We start from the raw sequence: 20,927 nt of genomic DNA on the forward strand, positions 1-20,927 counted from the left end.
TACGTTTTAGACTACATGTCAGAACAGATGCACTGAACACTGCAACTACACAGACCCTTGACTGGCTCATGCAGTTGAATAGGCTTGAATGACATGGGCCCCACCGTGAAGCTCCGAACCTCTGAGGAGGAAAAGAGGGCCTCACAGCAGAGGTAGCGCTGGGTTATTAGAGAACCCAGAGTGACAGATGTAGGATAAAAGAGAGGGCAGGAGAATCAGCAGGGGTGAAAGAAAGAGAAGAAAAGGTGAAGAGGTCAGCAGACCAACAGAAGAAGGGGAGGAAAATCAGAGATGTATAAGAAGAAGGATCGATAAATCTATCCGCTCTTTTGTTCCAGATGGCAGCTGATGGAGGCAGGTTTGACGGAGAAATCACGTCAAACCACACATACACTGATGTTTGGGGTCGGCAAGATTTGAAAGACGGCTCTTATGCAGTTCTGCAGTTATTTGAGCAAAAACACAGTAAAACAGTTATATTTTGAAATATAAAAATGTAAAATAACTTCTAACTTCAGAAATCATTCTAATGTGCTGATTTGCAGCTTCATTTTTCAGGATTCTTTGAGTAATAGAAGTTCAAAAGAACAGCATTTATTTGAAATACAAATATCTAGTAACAAAATAAATGTCTTTACTGTCACTTTTGATCAATTTCATGTGTCCTTGCTGAATAAATGTCTTTAAAAATCTCTTTTTATACACACACACACACACAAAATTATTTTATTTTATTGTTTTCTTTGAACAAAAAAGGCTTCTTAAAAATAAAGACCAGCTTTAACATGGACCTGAAAGCTTCAAGTTACAAACTTGAACAGGTAAACAAGTTACCTATCTTATTGATCTACCAAATAACTTAAAATAAATGCAAGAGAAGGTGTTTTCGAAGACCCAAATGTCAAAAAAAAAAAAGAAAAAGAAAAAAAGAGCAGCTTAATGTAACCTAAACCGAAAAAAAAAAAAAATATATATATATATATATATATATATATTATTGTGTATCCAGTGTTCGGTCCATTAGATGGCCAGCATGACGAATGACTGGTACACTATACAGACATATTCACAATCTGCAGACAGACACAATACTTTTTTTTTCCAGCAGAGTTCCCTAACCACACAATAGGGCTACCAGCTGCCGTCTTACACACGCATAAAGCATTCTCAACCACAGCCCTACATCAGCACACCCAACACCATGCGGCATCAGAAACACACACACACACACACACACCAGCAGCTGTTTAAGCAGAGCTCTTCAGCCCTGGAGAGATGGAGAACAATGCTTGAGTTTTAATCACTTCTCCTTCACTCCTGCCTAACACTTCCACTGAGAAGCTGGGTGTCTATGTCAGTATTTCAATATATAGTATAGACACAAAAATGTGTTTCCAAAAAGCAACATAAAATCAGTAGATCTGAAAATAAACTGTAAACTTTCAATTAAAATTTATTGAAATATCTGGCTCACTTATGGAGCTGTTTTCATTTAGAAACCAAACACACACACGCACACAAAACTCAAACTGATGGAAAACCCAATGACTTTGAAGAGACCAGAAAAATAATCATTCGAGGTCTATCTTGTGTGTAAATTAAAAGACACACTGCCCTCTAGTGACAAAACAACAGCATTGACATCTTCGAATATGAAATTCAGTTCCTGATGATGTAGTATTGACCCGAATATAAGACGACCCCTCTTTTTGCATAAGTACCTTTCGGAAAAAGAGCTATTTGAAAACCAAATCTTGTGTTTTAGTGAGGAAAAAAAAAAACATGTCTTAAATTTTCATATTGCACATTTTTCCTATTTTAATTTTTGTTTTGAAAGTATGGTAAATACTGGTAAAAATTAACCAACAATCACATTTAAAAATATACACTTTTTTTTTTAAACCATAAAAATAACAGGTAGCCAATCTGAATTATATAGCCTAATATTTAGGCCATCCATCTCATAGTAGCCTACCAAACTTTTATTAACAGTAGAAGTGAAATCGTATTGTCTTCAAATCTGGGTACTGTCTTACGTTTTAAAATCACTAACAGAGGAAGTTTGGTCCAATCAGGCTAAAATGACAGTCACGACTCATTTCTTTTTCTTTTGTTTTAACTCGCGATCTTTACAACACACATGACATATTTCATGGCACACTCGTTTCACGTATATTTGGCGCCACCTATCATCGTGGGTGTATTATTGACATGTCAAAGTCTAGACCCTGAACATAAGACGACCGCGTTTTTCAGGTGTATTTCCAAGAAGAAGAAATAAAATGCTCTTATATTTGTCCCAATTTCTTAAATCATTGTACACAAACATAGGGAAAAAATATTACAAAAAAATCCACTAGAAAATAATGTCCTACTAGGCAAAATCCGAGACCTATTTTAATGAGATCCAGATGCCTCAAACCTTATTTTACACTGTATACTGGTCTTAGAAAAGTTTCAGTTGTCCTTAAACACCATTAAATGTGACTGCATGTACACGTGTATATATAATGCTTCCGGTCTGTGAAAGTTAATTACATCAAATATCACAGAAGCATTGGGCCTCCTTCATGAAACATTCGTAAATATAGGAGTACATTCTGAGTAATTTGCGCGTAAAACGGATCTTCCCGAAAACTCTCCCCCGGATTCACAAACGCTTTGTAAGATTAGATAGTTAAACACGCGTATATTAATGAATTCCAATCATTCATAAATAGGCGCATACACAATTAGCATAATCCCTGCCTATGAATTACAGCTACGCAAATTGCGTGCCGAGGAACGCAGTGGAATATTCTGGTCTACTTTCTCAGGTTTGGCTCCAGTATATTACGTAAATGCAAAAAAATAAAAAAAAATACTAATAAGCCTTATGGCTAACAATAAATATTCAATAACGTGTGTCCACCGAAGCATTTTTAGCCAAATGTCAGGTGCTCTTCTGAAAGCGGCCAGCTGGCGGCGCTCGAGAACACTTTGGTGGCACAGCGTTTTTCCAGCTGAGACGCTTTGGTTGCCACGATAAGGATTATCCACTGCAGGAACGTATTACTAGTATCGCATTTTGAAGATGAATTCGAAAGGTTAATTCAGAACGGCTTTACGAACTATTTACACAAAAATTCGTTCTGCTCGTGTATCACGAATGAGGCCAATGTCTCACAGAGTTGTAATAAATATGAAACGTGTCAGGTGAGTAAATATAACACACTCCTTGCAGCAGCATTATGATGATACACTTGCTACAAATACACCTGATTCTCATAACAACCAAGAGATTATCATGACTGATTACATGATTTTTTAAAAAATGACTTGAAATGCCTTGTCTTTCATCAGAAATGTCTCTGATTTTTTTCTTCTTCTCCCCCATAAAATGTACATCAGTGGTCACCAAAACTAGTTACCAACATCCTCAAAATCTCTTTTGTGTTCCGCAGAAGAAAGTAAGTCATACAGGTGTGGAACGACATGAGGGTGAGAAAATAACAGAATTTTCATTTTGGGGTGAACTATCCCTTTAACTGGTCGATGGATGTTACATAAAATGTATACATCAGTGTCAGTCCTGTCAATCTCCTCACAACAGGTTAATTTCAACAATCCCAAATCAGTGAATGAAGAAAAAAAGTTTTTTGTTGTGGAAGATGATATTACTATAGGCACAAACAAAATCCCTTTGTGGTCACACTATTGTTTGCACTTCACCAAAAGTCTGTCATATTGATAAAAAGAGACTACGGAAAAATGTTAACATCTTAGCATTTTTGAAATCAACAAAAGCGTCTTCTAAAATAGTCATCTTTGTCTTTGCACTTGATCATAGTATTTTGACACCCTGACATTGTGCCCTCTGATAGTCACCAAGGTTCCAGTGTGAAGGTGTGTCTGTCTATATCACACTATATTTGTAGCCATCATATTAACAATGCGTCACACACTTTGTCGTCATTTGATTGCTAAACACAAATTTCACAATGCAGGTTTGCCGTTAACCTTTTCCTGCAGTATTGTTAGCGCGCCGGAGGCAAAATCTCGCAACACTTGCACAGTGTCCCTCTGTAGCTGCAGCGATTCTCGTGCAAACTCCTGTTGCGTCTCTGCTAGCTGCTGCACTGACTCCGCAAGCAGCTCAAGCGAACGAGAGACGGTGGCTAGAATGGCATTAGCGGTGTGCTGCTCCTGCACACTGAGGCTTGCATTGTGCACTAACTGCTCACGTGGGCTGTCTGGCTCCACCCCTGAGAAAGACGTGGGTCTTTTAGTAGAAGCGGTGGCTGTTGAGGAAACGTGTCCAGCACTGCCTCTAGTTGCAATTCCATCCTCCTCAGAGTATGAGTTAGTGACAGATGCCATAGAGGATGATGGGAAGAGATCACGGTTGTCCTCATCTGAGTCTAAGTGAGATTCGGGATCTGTGATCAAACAAGTAAACAGTATACATTATATGATAATTTGCTTTTGAGACACATACTGTTCCCTCCAAAAGTATTGGAACAGTAAGGCCAATTCCTTTATTTTTGCTGTAGACTGTAAACATTTGGGTTTGACATCAAAATATGAATATGAGATGAGAGATTAACATTTCAGCTTTTATTTACAGGGATTTTCATCTGGATCTGATACACAATTTAGAAGATAGCACCTTTTGTTTGAACCCACCCATTTTCCATGTACTAAGTAACACCCCTCAAACGGGTAGATCAAGGAAAACATCTGCAGTTGATGACAGAAACATTGTGACAGCTGTAAAGAAAGACCCTAAAACAACTGTTAGTGACATCAGCAACAACCTCCAGAGGGCAGGAGTGAAGTATCACAATCTACTGTTCGCAGAAGACTTCATGATCAAAAGTACAGAGGCTACACCAGAAGATGCAAACCACTCATTAGCAAGAAGAATAGGAGACAAGCTTCAAAAATTCTGGGACAAGGTTTTATGGACTGATTTTATGGACCAAAGTGATGGAAAGGCTAAAGTTTGGAGAAAGAAAGGATCTGCTCATAATCCCAAACATACAGGCTCATCTGAAACACAGTGTACACAGGTGTACATTATAGTACACATTACACAAGTAATGTAATGGCTTGGGCTTTCATCGCTTCTTCTGGGACAGGCTCATTAATCTTCATTAATGATGTAACACATGATGGCAGCAGCAAAATTAACTCATAAGTCTACAGAAATATTTTGTCTGACAATTTACAGAAAGATGCAACCAAACTGATTGGGAGATCCTTCATCATACAGCAAGATAATGACCCAAAACATAGTGCCAAAACAACAAAGGAGTTCATCGGGGGCAAGAAGTGGAAGGTTTTAGACTGGCCAAGTCCATCTCCACACTTAAACCCTGTAGGGTATGCATTTTACCTGCTAAAGAAGAGACTGAAGGGAGTAACCCCCCAAAACTGAAAGAGGCTGCGGTGAAAGCCTGGAAAAGCATCACAAAAGAAGAATGCAAAAGTTTGGTGATGTCAATGGGTCACAGGCTTGATGCAGTTATTGAAAGCAAAGGATTTGCAACTAAATATGAAGTCTTTTTCACTTTAATCTGTTAATTCTATCTGTTCCAATACTTTTGGTAACATGAAAAATGGGTGGGTTCAAACAAAAGGCGCTATCTTCTAAATTGTGTATCAGATATAGATGAAAATCCCTGTAAATAAAAGATGAAATGTTAATCTCTCATCTCATATTCATCTTTTGATGTCAAACCCAAATGTTTTCAGTCTACAGCAAAAATAAAGGAATTGGCCTTACTGTTCCAATACTTTTGGAGGGCACTGTATGCACACAAATATATGTATAGCTTTTTATAGAGCTTATAGAGCTAAATATGCATCACAAATGTCATGTGACTGAATTTGTTCCAAAAAAAGAAAGAAACATCTATGCTGGAGATAAAGCCTGTTGTCAAAATGATTGGCTACATTTACAGCCCAGAACTGTATGACATGTTGTTAATATCAGACATAAGGCATCTGCCAGCAAGAATGACGTTCATCAGAGTTTAGTCTGCTCGCTTTAAAAAGTAATGCATTATATTTATTAAAATAGCAACTGTGGATTCCCCAGGGGCTACAACTTCCTTTCACGTCAGTTTCCCTAGAAGAGATTTTTTGTTTTGAAAAGAATTATTGCGTTATATGTAAATTGTTTTTGTAATATTCAGACATTTTACAGAAATTCAATTTACAACGTAATGGAAAATACACTGTTATCAGGGGTCAGGTTAATATATTTTTTTAGAAGAAATGGACACTTCCAATGGGCAAGGATGCATTAAATTGATCAAAAGTGATAATAAAAACGTATAATAGAAAAGATTTATATTTTAAATAAGTTCATCAATGATGAATCCTGAAAATGTTTTTTATTAAGTACATCTTTTCAGTGTTTCAGCATATCAGAATGATTTCTGAAGTATCATGTGACACTGAAGACTGAAGTAATGGCTGCTGAAAATTATGCCTTGCTATCACAGGAATATTTTTTTTTTTTAAATATTAAAATAGAAAACAGTTAATTTAAATTGTTATAATAATAATTCTTAATATTACTGTTTTACTGTATTTGTCTTGATGAGCGTAAGAAACTTTTATTAAAAAAAAATAATTCTACAAACCCAAAGTTTATAACAGTAGTGTAGCTTTTGAAAACATGGTTGATGGTTCATCAGAGGAAAATATGTGAATACTTGAAGTGAACTGAAAATTCCTGCAGTGAACTTTTCATGGTAACGGATCGCTGATGTGTACAAAATCATTATTAAACATCAGGGATAATTATCCACCGAAGTGCTAAATCTTAATATAATCTAATTCTTAATATGATCCGACTTGAATATGTTGAGTTTGTTTACCTCCAGGTTTGGAGCTATCATACTGCATCTCACCCCAAGATCCACTTGTAGTAGGAGGCATTCCTCCCACATCCATTCCTCTGCTCGGGGAACTGTTGACCGACCCCATCCCCATAAACCCTCCATCCTCCTCTTCCTCATCCTCACCCACAGCCTCTTGATCATCACCGTGACTGCGAGATCTGGACCGCTGTGTCGTTTCCCACGGTCTCTTGTCCAGTTCGAGGATGGATTCTACAATGACTTCCATCGGGGACAGTTCAATATTGGATCGTGCCAATCTTAGGGACACCGAAGCCCCGGTTCTCAGGGCAGCCACTTTACGTTTCGTGTCACATTTAAGGTCTGACCATTTTTTGATCACCTCCATGATCTCTCTGTCACACTCTCCAATCTCATTAACACGCGCCGTGATCTCAGCCCATTTCCTGCGCTTCACGTCAGAGGGAACGCCGGCGTTAAATTTACCTATGCACACAAATACAAAAGTATTGAAACATTTTCATTAACTGGTTATATAAGGACAACTAAAATTACTGGTGGTTTGCTGAACTAAGTGAACTTTTGCTTGTCAAAACGAGGTAAAACTCACCCACAACAATGTGGCGGTTCTTCCGCACTTCGTCCAGCAGGATGTGCACTTCACTGAAGGAGAAACGTGCCTTTCTCCTCTTGAAGCGCACCATGTTGTCTTGTTTGAGGTAGAGCGAAGACACAGACATCTTCACAGCAGAATATCACTCTCTTCAGCAAGGGGGAGTCTGTGTTCAGTGTAGAAATGTCATTTAAAAAAAAACCTGCCATTCAATTAGTTCTACAAACTGCACTGTACAATACTTCAATTTCATCTTACTTTTTGGCCATATAAATAACAATATCTGCACCAAATTGCTTTTTTTTTTAAATAATAAAATGTTTTTTTTTTTTTTTTTTTTTGCAAGTTTGATAAACATTTCCATTAAAAATATATATATCTATACTTTTTACTTACGTCATTTAGCAGACGCTTTTGTCCAAAGCGACTTACAAATAAGAAAAAGTAACTAAAACTAAAAGTTACAACTCTATAAATACTATATACCCACATATTTAAGAAAATAAAGAAATTCAATAAAATTGACACATGCATATAACAACATTTCAATAATAAACATATAAATGAAAAAACTAAAATAAAAAGTGATACTTCTATCCCTTGTCGGCAGTGTTCGACTTCGAACTATACCGTGGACTTTGGGGGAGCCCACCTTTTTATTTTACAGCCGGGGGGTTCGCGTGGTCTTGCAATGACTGGTTGTCATCCCGGCGCGGCGGGAGGTGTGCTAACAGGGCTTGCAGCAGGTGAATCTGTCATCACTACACAATTTCTTAGTAAAACCAAATTTAATTAAACTGCCTTGTGTTCTTTTTGCCATGGTGGCTGTATGATGCTATATGATACTAACTGCATAATGGATTTCAAGGACTGCGAGCGCAGATCTACGGCCAATGTTGAATCCAACGTTTATATTTTTCTACGAACCTTTGAGTTAACATGCACTAACCATGAGTGGAATGAATTTGCACCGCAGCGCCCCCCACCTTGATGCTCATGACAAGAATAGCATGTATAGTTATCTTTATTGAAGTGAATTAGGTTTAAATCGCTGTCATGCATGAATTAATTATATTTTTGCAATTTTACACATAATAATCCACGATGATCACATTACAAAAAAACTGAAATTGCACGTCAAAATAAGACATTGTCAATATTTTTTGAGACCCCCCAAAATTTCTCAAATCACGTTTTCAGGGGAGCCCATGTCTTATTAAGGGGAGCTGAGCTCCCCCTAGCTCCGTAGTTAGCACCTTGCTTGCCGGTGTCCCTGCCCGGTGGAGTACACACACACACACACACCTATTTTTTTCCCCAGACCAATATTTCATGTCAGACTTTACATGGTTAAACGCAAGAAACATTTACTTGTGTTCTGGAGCCTACTTAAAATGTGAGAAATTACCTAAATTTTTTTTTCTTTTTTCAATTTGTGTTGTAGAATTGACACAACATGGTCATAACACCGAATATATAGCAATTATTTAAAAATATCTAAATAAAACACATGAAAAATAAAATATTGGAAGAGTCTTTCACTTCATTTTATTTATCTATTTACAACTGCTATTATTATAATTATTATTATAGGCAATCAAACGATCACTTCTGATTAATGTCAAAGTGGAAACGTTGCCATTAAAAAAAAAAAAAAAACTAATGGCATGGAAGTTGAGGTATGTTTTGTCACATGTCTCTTAAATCAGTGAGTATATAAATCACGTACAGCTAAACTAAAGATCTGTCTCCCTCTGTAAGGTGAGCATGCAGTAAACCGTGAGTGCAAATAGTTCACATTAATTATTGACATCAATAATTCACTTGGTTTTCAGCTACAAGGTAAAATTAACACATGATGAATGTGACGGAAGGAAGAGCAACTAGAACACCGGCTCATTCATTCACGCAGTCACTGTAAACGCACGAGCGCATATTTCCATCAAGGTGTATTAAAACTGTAGCTACATAAATACATCGACATAACGATCACGCGTCCCGTCTTTGTGCAAGAAGCAGCGCCATCGTAAAGCAAAACAATTGACGTTAAACCAAACACAAGCAGCACACAACTGCATAATTCGTGTTTTTCTACATAGAATATCATTTTTGTCATAAAGAAACAAAACGCATGAATGCGGAAGTACATTTCGCCTTCATTTTCTTATTACCCACATCATCACTGTCTAGCTATTTAAGCTAGCTAGCTATTTTACACAATATGTGGTCTCAGAGTCACTTTATCGGTCAGTTTATAAACTCTTGAAACGCCGTAAGCATATAAAAGTACTTTAAGACTTCAAATGCGTGGCATAAATACCTCAGAGTGGTCAAATGTAATCAATATTTTGCGTTGCGCCCAGATACCCAGAAACTTCGTAGAAAGCCGCGTATGCGCTGCGCCTGCGCACTTGCTCGCCTGTTCTCCGTGGGTGCAGTTACCAGATCTGACCGCTCCAGTATCAGTGGCGCTGGTGCTCACTAACCCTAACAGGTTCAGTACACACGCTTTAACTAAAACTGACGGTAATAGCCCATTAGCTAAAAAAAATCGCGTTTTTATGAATACATTTAGGTTTTATTTATAGCTATTGGAATTAAATATATGCTGGATATATAATATCAAAACAATGAAAAAAATATTACTGCAACAAAACATACATCTTTGATCATCAAATTAATCAATCAAATTGATGAAAAACACAGACAAGTTTATCACTTTAAATTTAATATAAAATTGCATTTGACACCAGATTTTCACAATGAATTCGTGGCATTTTTTTACCCCTTCTATCTCTCATTGGCTTCATGCACAAATGGCACCAACTGACATGAATATGTAATACAGTTTTGCATATTTGTGACTGCACCTAGACTCTTCATTAGAGCATATTTGTTAATTTCCTATGACAAAATTATTGTAATTTTCTTTCTTTGGTTAGTTTTTAATGGGCTAAACGCACTTAAAAAAAATGTAAAAAGTAAAACTTATAGAGAAAAAAAATGGCATAGTGAATGACCCACATAACCCCAGTGGTTGACCAGCTCCATGCTGGTGTTTCTCTGGAATTAGTGCTATACTGTGTGAGAAACGAGAGAGAGAGAGAGAGAGAGAGAGAGAGAGAGCAGTGTAAAGCATAAAGTCATTATTGCATATAAGCACTGAACTGATTGCAGGCCTTCGCATCGCTCAAGAGTACATAGTCAGCTGCAGCCACTGTGAAGAGACACAGAGTTTATTTTATAATTCCATATTACAGAACATTTTATCCTCAGTAAATTTGATACTAGAATGTAGAATGTCAACATTTTCTTACCTCCTGAACATTGACCTTGATTGTGCCATCATTGTCTTTGTCGAGAGTCTTGAAGGCACCTGGTGTCAACATATGACATGAGTCAATATTTTAATGCTTCATCAATTAAAGAATAATTCCATTTATTCTGTATAAATTTACTGACACAACTAAAAGGCTTAAAATAAAATTTTTCCAAAGCTTTTAAAGATAGTTTATACATATACACTACGCAAACACACTTTAACTTTCAGATCCAAAGAGACATCCCAAAGTCTAAAACAACAATTTTTTAAAACATCTAACTACAAAATTACTGGATTTTTAGACCTCATAAATGTTATCTCTTTAATTGACAATCATAATCATAAAAGTTCCCAAAGCCTGCAGGGGGAGCAAGAACTAATTGAATTGAGTAAATTTGACAAAATACCCTCAATTCTTCAAAGCTGCTCTTAAAAATTCATGAAAATGGATTAACAAACAATGTTTTCTTTCTTGTTTTGACATGTTCCAATAGCTTTTAGGTTACACCAGAGAGTTTTGATACTTGCTATGGACCTTTTTCACATTTCTGGGTTTCTCAGCAGCAGAAGTTGTCATAGTTAGGTTAACTTGAAGAGTAGTGAATGGGAGAGTACCACAATTATATTTTTTGCATTCCCATTTGCACTAATAGCAAAATAAAACTCAACGATAGAGTTTTCATGTCTTTCAATAAAAGTAAAAAAATTGAGAGACTGATAACTGCAGTCAGAAGAGTGAACGATGTCAAATTTACCATCTCTCCCATAGATGCCAACCCAATTAGAAACAACCTCGGATTAGTGCCGCCAACTAGTTATGTAATTTGATACAAACGTGATAATACAAATTATAGTGTTATATATAGTGTATATATATATATATATATATATATATATATATATATATATATATATATATATATATATATAAAACTTTCAAGGATTTACGATGCTGATGAAGCACGTCATCACAGTCTTGTAAAAAGGGTCCATTGCTAGTCAGAGACATGTGGCATTGGGGGAGGGGGAATGCTCAATTTAGAAAGCATTTTATTGGACAAACACTTGAAGTGCTTGTGTGTGCTGAGTCATCATTCAACTCCAGCTGTACACTAGCACATGGCTTCAAAGCAGACACGGACTAAAGGGCACAAAACTTATATAAAGCGCCTGCATAGCTTAAGAGTGAACATTAAGTTAACACTGTAGCTGTCATTTTATTTAAATGGATACTACACTGCCATCTTTTAGATGAAAGAAAACAAGATAGAAGTCAGCGTATACATTTCCAGATCCTGTTACTCCCTTATTTCCTCTGCATTTTCTTTCCTCACTCTACTTTATTTGTACTAAAGAAAGAAACTAATTCACTCTGCTAAAACTATAAACAAAATTATATTTTTTCCTTTATTAAAACTTTCTAGAATCAACTTACGACACATGGCATCAAGTCTCACAAGGCAGCCAATGTAATTGTCAAAATCCATGTTTCCACTCTCATCGCTATACCGGCGAATAATCATCTGAAAGAGCTGATCATTCAAAGGGAAACCTGTCAGAGTTACAAGAGACAGAAAATGATTTAGAGAATTAACTAAGTTCAAATGTGATCACCACAATGCACATACAATTAATTGTCAACCTGCTTTGTGTTATTATAATGTCATATGTAAACGAATATTGCGTACTCTTTCTCCATGTTACTTATACCCAGATCTCCTTATATTTCAGGTAAAGTCTGCAGACTTTTGACAGTTCCAGGACTACTGTTAAAACTAGATTTTTGTATCACCACCCATGGTTGTGCATTGTGGTTTCTTGAATTATTTTGGTAAGATATCACCACAGCTCTTTCTGTTTTTTCTCTAGTCATATGGCATAATTTCTACAGCACAGACAGCCAAGTTATATTAAAAGTCCATCTTGTCAGCGGTGAATTACCAGCGTTGAATACATTATTTGAATGCATTATTATTTGAGATTTATTAATGTCACCAGTACAGATGGTGATAATGTGATGCACAATGGGTGTTTACCTGCAGCTCTGAAGGCAGCTGGAAGCTCATCTGCTCCAATAGTTCCTGAGCGATCGCTGTCATAACTCTTATAAACTCCCTATAAAACAGACAGCTTATTATGTTAACTGGGTTATCCTGATGTCTCACTGTTTCAGTCATTAATCTATTTAGTCTTAATAGAGAGTTTCTGTTGTACAGTCATAGCAAAACGTGTAACTCTTTAATCAGCAATATGAATAGACCAAAACACAGCAACTAACAAATACACAGCTTAGTAAATCAAAACTCTACTTCAAAATCACACAAAGGCAAATCTTTCAGCTGTGATGTTACATCTTCTACTCACCTGCCATTTCTTGATATTGTTCCAGAGGTGTTTAAACTCATGGAAGCCCAGTTTACCTGTGCTGTCACTCTGAAGCACAGCGTTAAGATCAAACACCATCAAACAATCTCAACATCAGCCTCAAAGACTTATGGTATTGGTCAATACTGGATATCCATTGGTTAATTTATATTACATTAGATGTCACTTAATATCTAGCTTTCATACTGTACATTATAATGTTGTGTTGCCTAAATTGACTCGTAGCATCTAAAATAGGATGTCTTCAGACTGACTGGAAACTTCCAGGTACTCCTATGCAGGACATTGGCCCTTTAGACACCTCTGATCTAAAATGGCTGATTTTATGTTCAATTTTAATTTAAATTATACAGCCATTTACAGGTTATCCGCCATGACAATATTTATCGCCTTATCAGTATTCACCAGAATTGTTGTAATAGATTTTCTACTAAAATTACTGTGAAAAAAGCAAACTCCAGCTTTGTTGGTTTGTATTAGAACAAGTGTTCAGATCAAATGAGGCAGGATACATCCATGACAGCCACCATACTTCTACATGACTCGATGGTAAAGCCATCTGTCTTCAGATCACCATCTGCAATAACACAAAGGGCAGAGAGAATCACCATCATATAGCAGCAGACATCAGGCTACACACACATACTAGGGGTGCGCTGATCCGATATTCACTATCAGTATCGGCTCCGATACTGGCATTTTTCAGACGAGACCGATCCAAATCCGATATTGTGCGTATACGATTCTATGTTATTGTTAAGCCTCAAACAGCCTCAAAAAGCCACAAACATATTATAAAACTTTTGTGCACTATATTTCAAGTGTTCTGAAGCCGTTACAATATTACAGATGAATATTGAAGTCAAGTTCACGTGAACTCTTCTCTCTGCTGCGGCTGTCTGTCATCCACATTGTGCTTTGAATTGACCTTTCTATGCGGAGCATTCTGTGCTGCTTCAAGAGCATCATTCTGCGCACGGGATGCGCATAAGCGCTTTGTGCCGCTCTGTAGTTGGAGCCTTTCATATCATAATACTTTAATTTTACAGTGTATATATTTATGAATGTATTTGTACAACAATACAAAGAGCAATGCATATAATTTTACACTATTATTTTAGATTTAGTCCTACATGTATTCACTTTTATTTGTTTTTGTTAAATGTTTTTTCCCACTAATTTTAGATTTTATAAAATTGTGCACTCATGATTTTTCTAGAGTAACTTTTGCTACTGAATTATCCACTAACCTAGTTTATAATGGTATTTTTGTCATAGATTATAATTATATATGCATTCATTTGTTGTTTTTCTTTACAATAAAGTTGTCTATATTTAGTAGATTGTGTGAAACAAAAAAAGTCATGATCAGGTCAACACACATTGAGGTATAAAAATTCAACACTGATTTAGGAATTGGATCGATATTGGTATCGGCAGATTCTCTGAATTTTTGGTATCGAGCACATACACACATATACCACTCACGTTTGGAAATGATTTTGTTGAGGATATTCATCAGTTCATTGGCGCTTACTTCCATGTCCTGAAACCAAAGGAAATGTTTATGATAGCCAGTGTTTAATGTACGGATTGGTGTCTATATGAATATTTGTTTGTCGAATACTAACATCTCCAGCGAGCTGCTGGAACACTCTGCGGAACTGCTTCTCTTCTTCAGACTCATTGGCCTCAGCATAAGCCAGCGGTCTGCGGGGTGGGGGCTGGGGAGGGATGGCAATAATATCAGCATTTCAAATGCACATCATTTTCTCTCAACACATGAAAAAATCCACTGACTGTATAAGCACATCCCTAATGCAAATATTCTTAGTGTTGCAAGAACTCTCGATCACTCATATTTTGACTAAGCAATCCAGTGACTCTCTAGTTGGCATAATGGACAGAATGTGCTTTACTCTACAGCATCTTTAAGATACAGACATTACTTCCATGAATGTTTTGCAGTTTGCTTTACTTATTGAAACATTATCCCCATTATCAGTTTATCAACAAACAATTTCATTGTTTAATCATTATTTCTATATCAGTAATTAGTAAATTTGTATGTCTAATAATAATAATAATAATAATAATAATAATTATTATTATTATTATTATTTGTATTTTAATATAATATGCATTTTGAATTATTCATCTACATTTTTTATTAAAAAATAGATGTAAAAAAATATTTTAATTTATTATATATTTACATGCTGATAATTGATTGTTTGATTGATTTTTCAATTCATTTATCAATTTTTTTTATTGATAATTTTAATTGAGTAAATATTCCAAATGATTACTGAGTGGCAAAACTATGGGCCCATATATTCCTTTCCATTAATTATTCACTTTTCAAAGAATTCAAAGAAATAAAGGAATTCTGCATCAATAATGCAGATAAACTATATTGAGTGTACACATTGGCTCTTTTCTGAAACGGGTCAGAGATGACTGACAACAAGCATCAGACACACTTATGTATAACACTACACTGAGAGCTCCTGTTACTCACAGGATCTGAAGGCACAAACTGGCCAGGGTCAATATTGCTGTGGAAACAAGATAAGAAGGCAAAATTATGCTTTCATATCAACTTCACTCACATACACAAGAAGTCACAGCTGTATAAGTACACTCTGGTTTAGTATTAACATCTCACGAATAAACATATAACACCACTACAACTAGTGGTCAACCGATATACCAGCTGATATTTGGCATTTTTCAAATATCGGCATCGGCCGATAAGTTTGTCTGTTTGGCCAATATGTTCGAGACATTTATTTTGACGGTGCTGAGAATGGCAGGGGCTGAGCTTACAGTGCTCACGTTCTCCCTTTTCATTGTTTGCTCTCATCGTTTAACAGTTCTGTCTAATACGGACTGAAGTCTGTCTAGTCCGTACTATGCTGCGCATTTGCCCACTATCATATTCATGTCATTTTCACTGTGTACTTGTATGTAAAATGAGTGCTACCTTGGCTTTAGTTGAAAAAGGAAAAAAAAAAAAAAAAAAGATTACCAATGCACACAAACTTTCCAGATTACCTGCCTTGTTGGTTACAGGGTTTACTTCCTTTTAATTTATATATTTTTAATAATTTCTTTATTTGTGGAAAATACTGTAATAGGATAACAGAATCAAGAAGTTATCTAAAGTATAAATAAGTTTATTTTACACATTTATTTTTAAAAATTTTCAAATTATTTAAAATTTCTCAAATATTATATATTATATAATTATAAATTATTATTAAAATGAAATGGGGCTCAATGCAACAGTGACCATTCACTTTTTAAAGGGCCTTGATTCCCATGCATTTTCTATGGATTAAATGGATTTTAAACAATTCTTCAATACAGAGTTTCTAAACCACAAACCAAACCAACAAGCTCTGCAATGAATCGCAACTGTACAACCTTTGATTTGAAGCGAAAAAATAAAATTAAAATTAAAATCGGGGGGAAAAAATCAGGATAAAGAAAGTTACATGACTGTGTCCTTAAAATATTTTAAGAAGGAATAAACTACAATCCCACAAAAAGCACATATGAATTAAAATGGCAGTATAGGGCTGCACGATAAGTCAAAATGAAATCGAAATCGTGATTAAACAGAAGCTGCGATTGTCGTGCGTATCTTTCAGTGAAGCACGGTTCTGTGATCAGTAGTAAATCTCCATCTGAAGGTCAAAGGGCGCCTCTCGCGCGGAAACTCCAAATACGCCCCACAGAAGAAATCGCTGCAGCTGAATAAACAGAAGATTTAACTGCTTTCATTGATTCAACGTGACTAATAAACACACGATTATGGCAACATAGTTCTTTTCATTATAATAAAGTAAATCTATAATGCAATGCTAATCGACATAGCCTTTATCACTGTTTAGAATACTATGAAATAATACGTTGTGTGCCTTATTCTGTGTAAGAAGCCACATCATCTCACAGAAGGATTTATTTCCAACTCTCGCCTGATGTTATGAAGTGAGTTTGGAGTAAAAACATATATGATTAAATGTGGTATTTTCACATGCTTTAAGATGGAGCAGCATTTACTACACAGAGGCGTAGTTCACGGAGAAGCGACGCAAACAGTTGTCATTACCGCAAATGATTTTAGGGCTGCCAACAAATAACCGATAAAAAAAGATTATTATTGATAATGAAAATCATCGACAACAATTCTCATTATCGATTAGTACTGCATGTACAACTTCAGCTGGTCGCGTCAAATTAAAGCTCTGAATAATGCATTTCTATGGACAAAATGCATCTAAAAAATAGTGCAATAGTGCAGGAAACAGAATGAGATGCTGCGGGAGAATTATGTGATCCAAGCTGCCTAAAACATGAGAATTATTTATTTTAAGCTTTCAGCTAATGCATAGTATAATGGCTTGCCTTGTCAGGCGCTTTGACAGATGAGATGAGTATGCATCCTCAACGCAAAAACTTTCAGTTTACGGTCATATCCTTATCGACAAAATAATCGGCCAACTAATCGATTATCAAAATAATCGTTAGTTGCAGCCCTAAACAATTTCTTCTATTTCATAATCGTACAATTATATTGTCTGCGATTTTCTGCGTAGCTTGTCAGAGAACTATGGCTCTGTGTAGTAAATACTGCTCCAACTGAAAGAAGTTGATGGAGATTTACTACTAATCCCAGAACTGGCTTTACTGACAAGATGTGCATTTGATTAATCGTGCAGCCCTATGGCAGTGTAATATAAACTGGCTTATGTACTGAAGAAGAAAGAGAAAGAGTCTGTAGTGAAATATTGCCTCACCTGACCACATCTATAATGCCTCCAATAAGTTTCTTGGCTAGAAACATCTTGTGACACAAATGGTTCAGTCACTACCTAAAAGGAAGAAGAGAGATAGAACTGTTATACAACACACACACAGTGGAAATCAAAATTAGACCTACCTACAGTTTTCTAAATTTCAAGGTCACTGCTAAGTCTTATCTGAAGTTATCCTAACCGGAGCAGAAGGGCTGTTTTTTCAGCATATTATGAAGTACAGTATAAAACACCTTCATAAGATATTTAAAAAAGAACTCTGATCAAAATTAGAGAACACTTACAGATACCTCCAAGTTATTGGTGTTAATCTGGTACCTGGTGCTAATTTCCTTAATTATATGACAAACCGTATTTAACTGGCAGCATTCCTCTAATTTTCACTGAATTTGCAAGATTGCGGGCTGCTCTAAGGTGACAAACTCTGTGACAGGAGGTTGTCCAGATGAAGGCCATAGGGGATGACCCTTTCAGTCATTGTATGAGAAGCTGGTCATTCTAAATCTGTGATTTCTCAAATATTGCAGCTTTACAGTGACTAATTAATTCAAGTCCCCCAAAAAGGCCGGTCGTCCACATAATACAAATGCATAAGAGGACAGGATAATGGAGAGACTCTCAATAGGCAATCGGTTCAACACTGCAGCTGGAATTGCTCACCAGTTGAAAGATGAACAGGGTAAGGATCTGTTTAAAATAAGTCGGACTAAAAGTGCACTCTGCAGTGACAATGCCACTCATCTGCAGAAAGAATCAAAAGGATTGACTGAGGAGCATGTTGTGGTTCGTTCACTTTAGTGATGAGAGCAAGTTTAATTTATTTGGGTCAGATAGGATACATTATATTAGGTGTCAAAGAAGTCAGTGAAAGGTGGAGGAGGAAGTGTCATGCTTTGGGGAATGTTTTCTCATACAGCTACATGGCAGATTGAATGCAAATGTTTATCAGAACCTCCTGCAGCAACATGCAGTTCCTTTCCTGCAAGCATCTAACAATCATCCTGCAATTTTCATGCAAGACAGTGCTTGCTGTTACACTACAAAATGAGTAAAGCAGTCCCTTGAATCTATGAACACTGAAATAATGAAATGGCAGGCCCAGAGTCCTGATCTAAACCCGATTAAAATTCTCTGGCAACAAAGTTATGGCTAAGAAACCCACTACAGCTACCAAACTATGAAAGAGAGTGGAAGAGGAGAGGATCAAGCTCACACCAGCGCAGTGTGATGTCCTGGTGGCTGCAGATGTGCTGAAGTTAACAGCTGTAACTCCCATAACAAATTTTAATTGCAATCATCTTTTGTGCTACAGTGGTTACTGTTCTCTAATTTTGATCACTGTGTTTTCCACAAAATAAAAGTTTTGAATTGCTTTGGTTATTTTGTAAAACATGTTAGTAGAACAGTGGTATACCTACAGCTAATATTCCTTTACATTTTGAGTGATGAAGATTAACAGTATTTCAGATAAACTCAAGGATTTATGGATTGTTCTCTAATTTTGATCTCTGTATATATATATATATATATATATATATATATATATATATATATATATATATATATATGTGTGTGTGTGTGTGTGTGTGTATGTATGTATGTGCGTATGTATATACACACATACTATGGTATCGAAATTATTGTAAATACGAGTTTCCTAATCGGAAATTGGACGTGAACGGCCTCTCAAATCGTATTTGGGCCACTACTGGGAAATTTGGAAATCATTTTGATACCAGAGTTTCCGAGTTGGGCGGAAAACATGGTGGAGGGGACAACCACTGCTGCTGTCAATGCTGTTCTCACAACAACTACATCCTTTGTCTTGTCGCTAAAGTAATGTAATTATAGGCTAGATATGAACAATCATTCGAAGAATATTATATGTTTTATAAGCAGTGAAGTAAGCATTTTTTTGACCGAAATTCCAGAATTGTCAGCAAACGGTATGTATAGCGCGGTGAATGTTTATATGATTGTCAACCAATGGGATGCTACATTTTATTCTTTCCGACATTAAAGCACTTGAACACGACAAGCATAAGTGGGAAATAGGAAATGTCCGAAAGCACGTGAAGGGAGCATAACTGCACCAAACCGACCTTAAATCAATGAATACACATATTTTAGCAACACAATCAATATTAAAATGTCACGTGTTTTGAAAGGTTTAATACAAAAATGTGAGCACACTGGGGGTTGCGAATGTCAATCATCTAAGTGTTGACTCAATGCGGACACACCTACTACAAATATGTCCCCATCCATCCACCACCCACTAATTAAACCGCAGAAGAAGAAAAAAAACTCACACAGGTTCAAATAGAAGCATGTATATACTGGCATTAAAATACTCCTAGTCTTAGATAACCGTTTGCAACAGATTGAGAGTGTATGTGGGTAACTTAATTCAGGGGCGTTTTCAACTTTTCGGATCGCTTTAAATATGAACTAAGTTAACTTTATAAGGCGCAAGTTAATTATCTTGCTGACTGTTGGTTTTGTCAGCAGAAATCTTCTCCATATACCAGTATTTGTTAGTCCTCTTAAAAAATTGTTGGCATTTAAGTAATAATCAGAGCAATCAAGCATGAATGTATTATTAGATGCTTAACTAAATTTGGATGCGAGTAAAACATGCTAACACGCTAAACCAGCTAACGTTACCCGTCATGACTCCACATTAAACAAGGAAATATCGAACATAACATGAATTTACCGGACAATATGTTTGCTACTACATGTGTAAAGATACATTTTATCTCGCTGTTAAGGTTGTAGTAAAATTAAACTCACCAGTTAGCAGCGGAAGGTAATGTAAACTGTCTGTCACACGGCAGTGCAGTGCGCATCTGACAGGATACGGGGATTCCAAAATAACTTACGCAAACGACGTAATGCAGCCTGCGGTGGACATCCAACCCCGCCCACAT

At 36.3% G+C, this 20,927-nt stretch overlaps 2 protein-coding genes across 3 annotated transcripts; both read right to left on the bottom strand.

Annotated features, from left to right (window-relative positions):
- Positions 1-1,429: 1,429 nt before the first annotated feature.
- On the bottom strand, positions 1,430-9,892 carry LOC306869318 (uncharacterized protein). 2 transcript variants are annotated; one of them, XM_079416022.1, is made up of 4 exons: positions 9,785-9,892; positions 7,462-7,630; positions 6,870-7,337; positions 1,430-4,418 (listed from the first exon to the last, which is right to left on the bottom strand). In XM_079416022.1, the coding sequence occupies exons 2-4, from the start codon at positions 7,589-7,591 to the stop codon at positions 3,976-3,978; spliced, it is 1,041 nt and encodes a 346-aa protein (XP_079272148.1). In that variant the 5' UTR covers positions 7,592-7,630; positions 9,785-9,892; the 3' UTR covers positions 1,430-3,975. The 2 variants fall into 2 exon arrangements, with proteins under 2 accessions (XP_079272148.1, XP_079272149.1); XM_079416023.1 differs by having other exon boundaries at positions 6,903-7,337; positions 9,785-9,885.
- A 133-nt stretch (positions 9,893-10,025) lies between these two features.
- LOC306869682 (calpain small subunit 1-like) lies at positions 10,026-20,888 on the bottom strand. The gene is made up of 11 exons (XM_079416542.1): positions 20,791-20,888; positions 17,977-18,051; positions 15,693-15,729; positions 14,803-14,895; positions 14,660-14,717; positions 13,684-13,748; positions 13,151-13,219; positions 12,823-12,901; positions 12,222-12,338; positions 10,782-10,840; positions 10,026-10,681 (listed from the first exon to the last, which is right to left on the bottom strand). Exons 2-11 carry the CDS (start codon positions 18,021-18,023, stop codon positions 10,655-10,657), a joined length of 651 nt encoding a protein of 216 aa, XP_079272668.1. The 5' UTR covers positions 18,024-18,051; positions 20,791-20,888; the 3' UTR covers positions 10,026-10,654.
- Positions 20,889-20,927: the final 39 nt, after the last annotated feature.

The sequence above is a fragment of the Barbus barbus genome, assembly GCF_936440315.1.
Source record: "Barbus barbus genome assembly, chromosome: 5".
NCBI lineage: Eukaryota > Metazoa > Chordata > Actinopteri > Cypriniformes > Cyprinidae > Barbus > Barbus barbus.

Excerpts from the sequence above, each read along its gene's own strand:
- LOC306869318 (XM_079416022.1), bottom strand. The coding sequence starts at position 7,591 with ATGTCTGTGTCTTCGCTCTACCTCAAACAAGACAACATGGTGCGCTTC. Across the intron at positions 7,338-7,461 it reads GAACCGCCACATTGTTGTGG|GTAAATTTAACGCCGGCGTT; the intron begins GTGAGTTTTACC and ends TTGTGTGCATAG. Across the intron at positions 4,419-6,869 it reads TGATAGCTCCAAACCTGGAG|ATCCCGAATCTCACTTAGAC; the intron begins GTAAACAAACTC and ends GTTTGATCACAG.
- LOC306869682 (XM_079416542.1), bottom strand. The coding sequence starts at position 18,023 with ATGTTTCTAGCCAAGAAACTTATTGGAGGCATTATAGATGTGGTCAG. Across the intron at positions 12,339-12,822 it reads AGCTGCCTTCAGAGCTGCAG|GTTTCCCTTTGAATGATCAG; the intron begins GTAAACACCCAT and ends TAACTCTGACAG. Across the intron at positions 10,682-10,781 it reads TCAAGGTCAATGTTCAGGAG|TGGCTGCAGCTGACTATGTA; the intron begins GTAAGAAAATGT and ends GTCTCTTCACAG.